Raw genomic sequence first — 12619 nt, 5'->3', positions numbered from 1 at the left:
CTCTGTCTCTGTTTCTGTCTCTGTCTCTGTCTCTGTCTCTGTCTCTGTCTCTGTCTCTGTCTCTGTCTCTGTCTCTGTCTCTGTCTCTGTCTCTGTCTCTGTCTCTGTCTCTGCCTCTGTCTCTGTCTCTGTCTCTGTCTCTGTCTCTGTCTCTGTCTCTGTCTCTGTCTCTGTTTCTGTATGTATCTGTCTCTGGCTGTCTCTGTCTCTGTCTCTGTCTCTGTCTCTGTCTCTGTCTCTGTCTCTGTCTCTGTCTCTGTCTCTGTCTCTGTCTCTGTCCGTCTCTGTCTCTGTCTGTCTCTATCTCTGTCTGTCTCTGTATCTGTCTCTGTCTATGTCTCTGTCTCTGTCAGTCTCCGTCTGTCTCTGTCTCCGTCTCTGTCTCTGTGTATATCTCTGTCTCTCTCTGGCCCTGTCTGTCTCTGTCTCTCGCTGCCTTTGTCTCTGTCTCTGTCTCAGTCTCTGTCTCTGCCTCTGTCTCTGTCTCTGTCTCTGTCTCTGTCTCTGTCTCTGTCTCTGTCTCTGTCTCTGTCTCTGTCTCTGTCTCTGTCTCTGTCTCTGTCTCTGTCTCTGTCTCTGTCTCTGTCTCTGTCTCTGTCTCTGTCTCTGTCTCTGTCTCTGTCTCTGTCTCTGTCTCTGTCTCTGTCTCTGTCTCTGTCTCTGTCTCTGTCTCTGTCTCTGTCTCTGTCTTTGTCTGTTTCTGCCTCTGCCTGTCTCTGTCTCGGTCTGCCTCTGTCTCTGTCTGTCTCTGTCTCTGTCTCTGTCTCTGTCTGTCTCTGTCTCTGTCTGTCTCGGTCTCTGTCTGTCTCTGTCTCTGTCTGTCTCTGTCTCTGTCTGTCTCTGTCTCTCTCTGGCCCTGTCTGTCTCTGTCTATCGCTGTCTTTGTCTCTGTCTCTGTCTGTATCTGTCTGTCTCTGTCTGTCTCTGTCTGTCTCTGTCTGTCTCTGTCTGTCTCTGTCTGTCTCTGTCTCTGTCTGTCTCTGTCTGTCTCTGTCTCTGTCTGTCTCTGTCTCTGTCTGTCTTCGTCTCTGTCTGTCTCTGTCTCTGGCTGTCTCTGTCTGTCTCTGGCTGTCTCTGTCTCTGTCTGTCTCTGTCTCTGCCTGTCTGTGTCTCCGTCTGTCTCTGTCTCTGTCTGTCTCTGTCTGTTTCTGTCTCTGTCTGTCTCTGTCTCTGCCTGTCGGTGTCTCTCTCTGTCTTTGTCTCTGTCTCTGTCCGTCTCTGTTTCTGTATGTATCTGTCGGGGGTGTCCCACTTGGACGTCGACCGATTGGACGCGTCCCGATTGGACGGTCCCGATTCGACGCGTTCCGATTCGAAGCGGTGCCGATTGGACGCGTTCCAATTCGACGCGGTGCCGATTGGACGCGTTCCAATTCGACGCGGTGTCGATTGGACTCGTCCCAATTCGACGCGGTGCCGATTGGACGTCGTGCCGATTGGACAGGTTTCTTTTGGACTCCGAATCTTTCGGACTGCGTAGAGATTGGAACTCGCTCTGTTTTAGTTCGTGTAGCGGTATACGCAATTCGGTGTATGAAGTTTCGTATATATTATGCGTTATGTGATAAAATATGTGATGGAATATATTAAATTCGGCTGTGAATTAAATTAAATTGGTGATTTTTTTCTGTTTCGTGTGTTGAAGTACATAATATGTGTTTAGCAATGTATAGATGAAATTTAAAATCTTTCGTAGCATCGTATATAAACCTGTATATAATAGTGGTTTTTCGTCGGATTTCATAATGCAAATGTACGCTAATGTTCATTTTGAACAAAATCAGCAGCAGTAAATATTTGTCATTGATTGGTAAGTAATTTTGTCCATTGTATGTAGAAGCGATATTTGAATGTTGTATTTATTGTTTGACAGGTACAGGTTATAATGGGGAATATTTGCAAGCTGATTATTAAGACAGTGCAGGAAGCTGCATGTCAGTTATTGCAAGAAATATGGTATCACGTAGAATATTATTGTCCAGTAATCCATATGTATAGGTTAGTTTGGATTTATTAAAACTATATGGAATTTTTAAGTGTGCGATGTAGAACTGATTTATTTTTTCTCATAAAGAAGTGTAGAATATGATAGAGAACACTCTATAAATGGATAAGTTAAATCATGTGTTAAAGGGTGGTCAGGTTTATTATTATTTATCAATTTCTTTTGCGCGTTACACGTATAAGTACTATATCTGTGAACTCAAGCATGTTTCCTCTTTTCGTACATTCTGATGGTCCAACACGGCCAAAGTCATGCCAATAAGAATAAATGGAAGGATGTATTGCTTATTTCGTGAAAGAAATTTGATCGATAAAATTGTATCTAATTTTTGACAGGTATAGGCTACAGCGAATCGCTTCTTGAAAGTACTTATTAAGGTAAAACAATGAAAATGAACCTGCATATTCCATGAAATAAAATGAAAGTGCTGTTAAATACAATATATCAATATAGAATAATATGATCTTTTGTTCTGTCCATTCATTTTTAGCATTTGTTCAGACATTGATATAGAAATTACAAAAGAAGTTATAGAGGAAAAAAAGTTGAATACATACAATAAAGAAATCAACCAATGTTGAGACAGAATGTATAATTTTCAATGAAATATTTTGAACAAATAACTCAGGCATTCTGTGAAAGCGCAAATGCAATTACTTTCTGTCGAGGTACATCAGGAAATATGTTTAAGGTAAAAGAAATATTAAACTTTATTTTTCTCAATATATCCTTTATTTTATAATTAAAGCTGTTGAATACATTGTATCAATATATAATAATATTTCTTTTCTTTATTTCCAGCACATGTTCCAGCACCGATGAAGAAATTATAACAAAGAAGTTGGGAGTATTATAAAATTAAATAAATTTGTCTTGCATCAATCATAAACTTGAAAAACAATATAACCCTAACATACTTTAAGTAAATAAATTGATACAGAGAAATAAGATACTTAAATTGTAATTTCCTGTTCCAAGTTCCTTGATATACACTTAATGTTATGGTTCCCATATTCTTTTCCTATCTGCAAACAAACACTTTTATCGAGTAAAATATCAGAAGTAAAAAAAAGTTGTGTGCAACAAAGGCATGGTTATTTCACTATTCACTTTCATCTATTTCGTATCACTTGTACTGTGTTTACACTTAGAATCATCTCATCCCAGTACAACAGTCCCATTAGAATATACCATTTTTAAGATGAATAAGACAAAAAAGGGCAGAAAAATCAATAATTGACTCTACCGATCCACGCATTTTCGTGCTTAACATCTCTTCTTACATGTAAGCGCAAATACTTTTCAATTTTTTGACAAAAAAAAAGTGCTTATCATGACAGATAAATTATTATATAAACTTACATTATATGAAAACACAGTAACTAGAGTCTACTATTATTTCATGCATGTTTAGCGCTGCTCAATCTGTTAATTCTAAATGATATTATTATAGTGATAGTATTGTTATCATCGATAAAGGTATGACATACCATCATACCTGGAGGATCACAACACAATCTCAACCTGTCATGTTTACCTTCCATAGAAAATTTGTACCTCTATATCCACTGGTGCTCTCAGTTTCTTCTTCTCGTTCTCCATTGATCAAGAAATGCAGCAGAATAAGTGTTGCTTGCTACAAAATAGTATATTATTTATATTAGTATATTGGATACTGCTTACATTTAAGAATACTCGAAGTTGTGTACAGGAATGAAAGACGCTTATTCCCTGGAGGCAGTTGTAGAAGAGATATACAGCAGGTAGAATATTGTGTTACTCCAGCTGTCAAATTCGGGGCGCCATAACCTCCACTACAAATGTTTCCAATTGCGGCTCCTGAAATGGAAATTGGTTAAAGATGACGCGATTAGTTAAATGAAGAATATTAAAAATCATAATATAAAGCCAAGGTTCGACACACATACACCGATTGTTGAAAAACAATAACAGGAAAACTCACCTTAATGTGAGTTTAGTAACTTAATATCGGCAGTAGGCAGTTATTCAGTCGATAATCCTTCTTTGCAGATGGCGAATATACATGCGATTAATATTGTTTATTTCTTACAGGAACAAATATCGGTATTTCTAGCACCCAGTGATGACGCTGACGTCAATAACTCCATTTATGGTTTTCCACCTAAATCGGCAGTCGAAAGAATTAATCAACAATAGGTAAAGTAGGACAAGGGCAGCGATATATCGACGTATGATATGCAGCGGCAAATTTGTCGTATTTACATATCATTTCATTTTTATTTCGTTTTATTAAATTAATAACATATTGCCTACCTTCCCACTTATTTATTTATTATATCACGTACTTAATACTTACAGATTTACGATAAACAATAACATACAATTAATCTATACTAGTATAATAAAGCAGAGAAGTTTGTTTAAACGAGTTAATTTTCAATCGGATATGAAAAAATATTTTTCTGTAGAAAATCCGTTTATCGAGGAATACTGTAAGCTATATAACATGTCGCAATACTCATTGAAAATATAAATTCTTCTACTAGAAGTATTCATAGCTTAATAAATGGTTTTTCATTGTTTCATATTCTATAGAATTATATTAGGTTGAAGGAATTGTTCTTAGAATACAAGTATTTGGGTATCATGATCTTATTGCAATTCAAAGTTACTTTCATATATTATATTTATATTACATTATACTATTTTTCACATATTACACATTGTTATAATTTTAAATTATATTGTATTCAATTACACGTATTGTATATTTAAATATTCCCATAACAGAGTGTATTTTTCACTATATACTATACCACGTATTTACCTTGTACTTTGGTCACTCACCCTATTGTTTATTGAGTTTTTTCTTAGAAGCTCTACAGTCGTGTCTGCTAGAATACTCATAACAGCTACAAGTGACTTTAAAGCTGGAATTATAAAAAAAAACGGGTTTGTTAGAGTAAATTAGTCGTTAAATAAGGAAAGAAAGCACAATTTTAGGTTAAACAAGGATCTGACAGGTTATCATAGTTTTCAACAACAGACAATCAATTACCTTAATTCATTTTTTTCAGTAATGGATGGTAATTAGGATAAAATGCATTGACAAGACATTGCAGCAATGGTTCATATTAAAACGATCCTTGTTCCTTCCAAGATCAGGGCATCCATTGACAGCTACGTACACAGGAACGGACTGGCATTGGAGATTGTTCACAGAAGTAGTCCCTATTTGGCAATTCCAGCAGTGTACAAAGCCTTGGCTATCTTGATTACGGTGCTGTTCTTCATCTCTCTGTTGATTATTGGTGCATTGCATCAATGTATCTCATTTTATGGTAACATATTATGTATTTATATTGCTTGTGCGCATTAACATATTACTTACCTTACATGAAAGAACTCAGTAGCTGGTTACTACAATGCTAAAATCACAAAAATCTAAAACCAACAGCGAATGGGAATAGTTTGTAAAACATTAGTAATATATAATATAAAATAATATATCAGTATTCACAGAAGTTGGACATGCACTGGTTAAACACGGCCTAAGGCAGTAGTTTCACGTAACAGGAGTCACTCTTTATTTATAAATAACCAGCAGTGCGAAATTCGTCAACATGGTACGATATAATATACAACGCGATTTCACTTAATACTCTGGAAACACATCGGAATAATGAAAATACTTTTCACTCTCTCTTTATTGATAGGTTTATCTATTCATTTATACGGAACAGGATCCGTGAAAAAGATCCGATGCGCTATAACCTACAATGCGAAATACAAAGTACAGTTAAATACGAATCACGTCATAAATTGAGACACACCGAAAAACTATGCGCACCTTAACTCACTTCTAATTAATACGCACAGAAGTAACACGGAATTCGCAGAACTAAACAATTAAAAACTATCGCTAACGACACATAATACCATCTCACAATTTTTACGATGTTTACCGGACGCGTGTCCGCATGGCGGCACAGCGTCGTCGTGCGTAAGGGTGCGTCCACACGTGAAGGATGATTTTCGCTTAAAGGCTTATCCCGGTATCATATATTTACGACTAGATTGCTAAATAAATGGTTCTTTTTACAATAGAAATAAACACACTAATGAACTCTTAAATACTTTATGAACAAGAATAATAGAAGTTTATTTAATTATAACTCAAGATTATTATTATAAACGTCGTTGACGCGCATCACAGCAAAACGCCTCTTCATCGTGACCGTACGACACACACACACATGCACACGCACACGCACATGCACACACACTCATTCACTCACTCCCGCGTAGCACACAAAATTACATATACAGGGCGTATAAAAAAGGTCGGAACCCTTGAATATTTTAAAAATATAAGTTTTATCAAAAAATGGTTCAGACAAAAGTTGTAGGGTTTAAAAAGTCCTATTTATTGGCAATATCATTTTGACCTTGAAGGGTCACTGGAAGGTCATGTGAAAGTCACTTCTTTTTTTTTAATGGAACACCCTTTATATTTTTGCATATTCTTGTAGCTTACCTCGAGATCTTTCTATAACACTATGATAAAGTATTTTTTGATTAAAAACTTTTTGAGTTACTAAGGTTTGTAAGTTCCAATAATTTTGACAAATTACAAAGTATCTTACAAAATATTCATTTTTCAATAATCTTACCCTAATACTTTTATGCACAGAATAATGAGATAAATTGACTGACGTAAAGAAAATATACAATTGTTTAAAAAAACATAAGTAAATAAATTTTCAAACAATTTTTTTTAAACAATTGTGTATTTTCTTTACGCCAGTCAATTTATCTCATTATTCTGTGCATAAAAGTATTAGGGTAAGATTATTGAAAAATGAATATTTTGTAAGATACTTTGTAATTTGTCAAAATTATTGAAACTTTCAAACCTTAGTAATTCAAAAAGTTTTTAATCAAAAAATACTTTATCATAGTGTTTTAGAAAGCTCTCGAGGTAAGCTACAAAAATATGGAAAAATATATAGGGTGTTCCATTAAAAAAAATTGAAGTGACCTTCACGTGACCTTCCAGTGACTCTTCAAGTTCAAAATGATATTGCCAGTAAATAGAACTGTTTAAACCCTACAACTTTTGTCTGAAACATTTTTTGATAAAACTTATATTTTTCGAAATATTCAAGGGTTCTAACTTTTTTTATACACCCTGTATATCGATATAAACAATTAAACAAACAATATTAAGCGAGTAATTAATTACTTGATTATATGTTCGTTTATTATCGGTACAGCTAATTATGCGTGGACAAGAAGGATGGGATGAAATATCCATAGAAGAAACTAAAAAGTTAGTAAATTCGATGTGTAATTGTTTGCGAAATGTGACAAAAAATAAAAATGGACTGTGCGACAAAATTCTAATTTAATTTTTCGTACCGTGTAATATACATATATGTTAAATAAATTAACTAAATATTAATGAGATTCTGGCGTAAGCACCAAATGGTTAATTTTGGTTGTCTTAGAAGAAGGCGACGGATGTCTTAAATTGTCTCGTTTTTATCAATGACCGAACCATTTACAACTTTCTCTATGTCCACGACAACAACACACCATCGACATCATTCTTTTCTTTTACGCTCGATTCATAGCAATTATACCGAACTTCATTCGCACTTTCTGCATCCTCGCCTTCCCCACTCCGTGGCCAGATTCATAATGAACATCGTTCCCATTCATAAATCGTTCGAAGACAAAATAGCAACAGCTGGTTGACTCCAACGATTCTCGAAAATGCATTGACGCTGAAATAAAGAAAATTTTTGTATGCAAACCTTCTTGGTATGAATCTTTGTCACGGTATGCTGTTAACTTCTGTATATAAAAATTTAGGTTGTATTTTAACATAAGCAAAAATAAAGTTCATACTTCGTATTTAATTATAAATAAACTGCTACTTCTTTATTTTCATATATTTTTCGTACTCTTTGAAATTGCGCGTGTTGGTACGCATACTTTTTTTATTCGCTGTACATATATTTTCTAAAATAATTTGCGGGCTCATGTTACTACTATGAACTTCTTTTTTTTCTCTTTTCTGGCAATCCTCATCTACAAAAAATGAAAATGTAAAGAAATGCAATCGTCGTTTAAATTAATTATGTTATGTAATATCATACAAACATAAATAAGTTATAATTAATAAACATTATATAGTTACTCTTTATATTTGTAATTATTCCGTGCATGTTTTGGGTAGATACATTATTTTTAGCCAATGTTATGCCACTACAATCTGAAACACAATATAGATAAAAATGATGACATTAAATAGAAAAGACGTAAATGATGAATTTAAAAGAAAATAAGCATAGTACATGTACCATCTGTATTAAAAGGGGATGTAGTTTGTGTTTCTTGGTTTTTGTAGGGTTTCTTAACAAATGCAGTGAATTCCTCTTCTGAAAAAAACAGAAGGTAAACAAAAAAAAGAATAATGAAGAATATACATATTATTTTTTTCGCAAAGGAAATACCTGCAAAGAATGTTATTTCTGGAAGAAGTTCATTATGTTCGTCACTGGACACAGTACATATATTTTCTAAAAAGTAAAAATACACAAAAATAAGAATAGCGAAATAAATATATTTACAGTCTGACGTAGGAAGTGTGTTATATTTTTGCAATAATGAATTAAAACTGGTATTGAATTTGTGAAGAATTATATATCCTATATAAAAAGTGACAATTTCAAAGTCTATCTAGAAATGATTGTAACAGTATTTGTATATGCAAATCCCAAAATTTTTCATAAACTAAATTTGTTTAATAAACCTACTTTTTTGGAAGAAAAAAAAGAAAGAAACAAACAAATAGCATAACTTTTAGTTCTCTCCTTATGCATTAAAAAAATTTAGAAAAGCAGAAACTTCTGTATCAGAACTTATACTTCTTTCACCAGAACAAGGATATATTGTTTGCGTTGAAAAGAAAATACCTGCAAAGAATGTTTTTGAAACAAGTTCATTACATTCACCATTATTATTAGAGTCTGTAAAGTAACATGTAAACTGTAGTAAATTTTTTTCAGAATAAAGTACAGTGTTACATACCATTTCATAGCAGTTACTTAACACGAGAGCTATCAACGTTTTATGTAGATTTACTTCGAAGTTGAAAATAAAGTAAAAAAGTAGGTAAATAAAGAATGAAACATATACCAGCATATGTAGTACATATTCGTTCCGATAAAAAAGGGAACACACATTTTGATAAAAACATTTTAATAAATTTTGTGATATAATTAAGGAACTGTTAAACCAGTCATTTTGATCGTTTAAATAGTTCTGGTGTTAACGAACGAATGCATGAATATAATATATATGAATTCAACGCATACCTGTTAACATTAAATTACTTTCATATTGTTCTTGTTTATGGTCTTTGCTAAATAAACGTAAAAATTGATCTAATGGCAGTATTCCAGACATTAAATTATCTTGTGCCGTTCTTATTTTGTTATTCTTTGCCATATTTGTGCGTCTTCGTATACTCCTTATTTTTTCATTATTCAATAATCTTTTATAATTTGTTTCTTGATCCGCAATTAGTTTTGTTAAATTATCTGTAATCAAAAATAAAGACACCACATAAGGTTCATGCAGCTAAAATGATTAGAAATAGACATCGACATATATTTATTTTGCAATATAGAATCTAACGAATTTCCAGATCTATCATTACAATAGAATCATTGCTGTATCTTTTAAGTATTTAGGAAAATTGTTCAGGTAAGAGACTTCTTGCATAATAAACCAAAAAGGTGTTTCAATTATTAAATCGGTTAAATGCATTAGAAGCTGATTTATCTAATGTTTATTCCATACATTGATTTCTGCTACATTTTTGTTTAGATACGATGTTATATAATAAGATTATTACATTTAAATTAGTTGGTAGTAGAAAAATTGACAAGGATATACGTAGACCGATGATCCAACTTTGTGCGTTGCTTTGTATCGTATCGTTGTTTGTGTATCGCACACAATACACGTGGTGCATGCATGCCGCTGTGAAACGTTATAACTTCATTTTCATCGTCACGTTCTTTAACGTACCAATCGATATAGAAATTTCGGCAAGTAAATATTACGTATTCGTAAGAAAATCAGTAGTTTCACAATCAGTTGCTTACTCGCGCCAATGCTACAATTACGATGATCAACATTTACTTGGGTGGCGTTGCTTATAAATCTATACCATACGACCATATTAAGAGGAACCGCCGGCAGAAAACGACAAACACCTATTACGTACATAGGTATTTGGAGCACACGGAAATATTTGTTTAAAACTTTGAGTAGAATATTACCAATCTAACCAACACACAAAAGATTAGTAGTTATCGTCAAAATGAAATTACGATTGTAAATTTACAAATTAAAACATGCAAAAGTGACAGATGTATGTTCATGAAATAAAGTGAAAAATGTACGTTTTCATTATCCATAACGTACTTTCATGTGACATTATGATAAAAAAGACTCGAGAAACCCAGCAATTTTATTTTTCCAATAAAACTTGCTTTTCCACATATTTTATATATAATTTTCTTACTTTGAATCTTGCATCGTGTATTCATTCTATTGGATATAGTAAAGATTAATTAACAAGATAAATGATAATAATATGTATACCTATGAATAACCAGAAATTTGGATGAACAATCTTTAATTTCCTGATTACAGCACTGTGAAAAGATTCTACCAAGTTGTTAGTCCTCACTGCAGAGCCATATACACTGACTTTTGTAGCAATAGGTAGCCACACTTTCTGTAGATACTCCATAAATTGAAGCACATTTGGGAAGGTGGCAGCGGATCGCTCAGCAACTAACTGTATTTCATTCAATGCTTGTGGAAACATATCGGGTGGAGCGAGGGGCATAGTCATCGCCATTGAGAGAATCTCGTCTTGCGCTCCTTCTAATCCTAACTTTTTCCACTTTCTTAATAGAGCCTAAACAGTAAGAAAATTCAACTTTTCGCTGAGCACTTTAACGAGGTATGTTATGGAAAAAAACACTTGGGCAACGTTAACTATTATACTGTACCTGATTAAAGTGGAACCAGCAGCCATGTATGGTGACTGCAGGGAATTGTATTCGTATCGCTTCCATTGACGCTTTTTCATAATCACACATTACAGTCTTTAAATTGTGTTGTAATCCTGGAGCAAGAGATGCTATTTTTGTCCATATGGCTTTGTACATAGATAACGTTCGACATTCGCATAAGGCAAATATTGTAGCTATTCCCTGTAAATTGATATTAGTTTTTAGTGTGATAGTATGAAATAACTTTAACAAAAACTATCAATAGTGGTATACCGTGTCGTTATAGCGTATATGTACAGTATACAACTGTTGGAAAGCAGGAATTTGTGGCACAACCTGTCAAGAGATCAGAAATGATAAAAATTAAACAATTTTCTCTACCTGAAAAATATTAACATTATAAGTTGTTTGCCTTAAATACTTACAGAAAAGGTACCATCCATGTAAATTTCTTTGGCACTTTCTAATGCACTTAGTAATGCGCTGTTTGAAAAGATCAGAGCGTACTTATTTTCAGTTGATATTGTACATCCTTGATAAATGTCTTTTAACACATCGTAATTTTCAAGCATTTCATGCGCACTTTGTACAGTTTTTGGAAGCGGTGGTCGAGATTTCGCCTTTTCCCTCGACATAATAGATTTCATACTATTATATGAAATATACGCTGCTGCGTCAGGGTTTAGACGGCAAATATTATCAAAAATGTCCTTATTATTTATATAAGGATTTTCTTTGCATTCCTTTAACATCATCGACTTTAATTTTAATACTTCTGCACATTGTGGATTATTAGGGTGAGTGTGTGGTTTTTGGATAAAAAATTGTTCATTTCTTTGAACCACTGTTCCTGTACACTGTTGAGTCTGACGACAAGAGCAGCGATAAATTTTAGGGTTTTTAGAATCTTTACTATAAGAATACCCTTCGTAAATGCATACAAAACTATTTTTTCGCTTGCCTCTTAAAATCTCCATTTTATTTTATACCTTATGTCTGTGAAGGATATATTACAATCAATAATATTGTTGGAATTAAATAAAAAATGTAAACAAAACACACAGAATAATTTATTTTAAACAGGCAAAATTAATACGTACAACAACCAAACTTTAAATTAACTATTCTTTATGAATCACTTTCTCCAAACTCTTTTTCGCCTACTAAATTCGCTCGCTCAGATCGCCGTGTTTTTTTTTCCGCTTTCAATTTTAATACATCTCGATAACTCGCACACAACATTCACAGCTATCATCAATCGATTCACTTCAACACAATATTCACGACTATTTACAAATCCACACTCCACAATATAAAATAAACAAAATGATAGAAAGAAATATTGAAAAAATATTACACCAGTGATTGCATCATAAACAAATAAAAAATAATTGTTGAAGTCTACTTTTACAAATGAGCCGTTCAGTGCACACATTAATTAACTCCATTTTCTGAAAAATCTTAAATTATTATAAATAGAAAAAGTTATGACTATACCAAATGCTTTAACACTTAAATTTAAGATGTTTCA

General features: G+C 33.3%; 1 protein-coding gene and 1 long non-coding RNA gene across 7 annotated transcripts; both read right to left on the bottom strand.

Annotated features, from left to right (window-relative positions):
• Positions 1–2714: 2714 nt before the first annotated feature.
• On the bottom strand, positions 2715–6278 carry LOC143266133 (uncharacterized). 5 transcript variants are annotated; one of them, XR_013041225.1, is made up of 8 exons: positions 5838–6093; positions 5379–5761; positions 5046–5285; positions 4835–4917; positions 3969–4148; positions 3715–3844; positions 3496–3641; positions 2715–3030 (listed from the first exon to the last, which is right to left on the bottom strand). It is a non-coding gene; the product is annotated as an uncharacterized LOC143266133 (long non-coding RNA). The 5 variants fall into 5 exon arrangements; XR_013041226.1 differs by having other exon boundaries at positions 3969–4917; positions 5848–6278; XR_013041222.1 differs by having other exon boundaries at positions 3969–4917; positions 5838–6267.
• Positions 6279–7375: 1097 nt separating this feature from the next.
• LOC105664073 (uncharacterized) lies at positions 7376–12470 on the bottom strand. Of its 2 annotated transcripts, XM_076541768.1 has the most exons (11): positions 12189–12470; positions 11514–12084; positions 11362–11424; positions 11086–11289; positions 10670–10991; positions 9373–9597; positions 8509–8574; positions 8356–8433; positions 8193–8267; positions 7901–8083; positions 7376–7776 (listed from the first exon to the last, which is right to left on the bottom strand). In XM_076541768.1, the coding sequence occupies exons 2-10, from the start codon at positions 12063–12065 to the stop codon at positions 7926–7928; spliced, it is 1743 nt and encodes a 580-aa protein (XP_076397883.1). In that variant the 5' UTR covers positions 12066–12084; positions 12189–12470; the 3' UTR covers positions 7376–7776; positions 7901–7925. The 2 variants fall into 2 exon arrangements, with proteins under 2 accessions (XP_076397883.1, XP_076397882.1); XM_076541767.1 differs by having other exon boundaries at positions 11514–12470.
• Positions 12471–12619: the final 149 nt, after the last annotated feature.

Source organism: Megachile rotundata, unplaced genomic scaffold (assembly GCF_050947335.1).
Source record: "Megachile rotundata isolate GNS110a unplaced genomic scaffold, iyMegRotu1 scaffold0049, whole genome shotgun sequence".
NCBI lineage: Eukaryota > Metazoa > Arthropoda > Insecta > Hymenoptera > Megachilidae > Megachile > Megachile rotundata.
The sequence above is the reverse complement of the archived record's forward strand: the minus strand, read 5'-3'. Positions and strand labels throughout refer to the sequence as shown.

Bases quoted from the DNA above. Each gene is read 5' to 3' on its own strand.
- LOC105664073 (XM_076541767.1), bottom strand. From the start codon at position 12,065: ATGGAGATTTTAAGAGGCAAGCGAAAAAATAGTTTTGTATGCATTTAC. The intron at 8,268-8,355 runs GTACATGTACTA...ATTGTGTTTCAG, and splicing joins ATCCCCTTTTAATACAGATG to ATTGTAGTGGCATAACATTG. The intron at 8,084-8,192 runs GTAACTATATAA...CATTTTTTGTAG, and splicing joins AATAATTACAAATATAAAGA to ATGAGGATTGCCAGAAAAGA.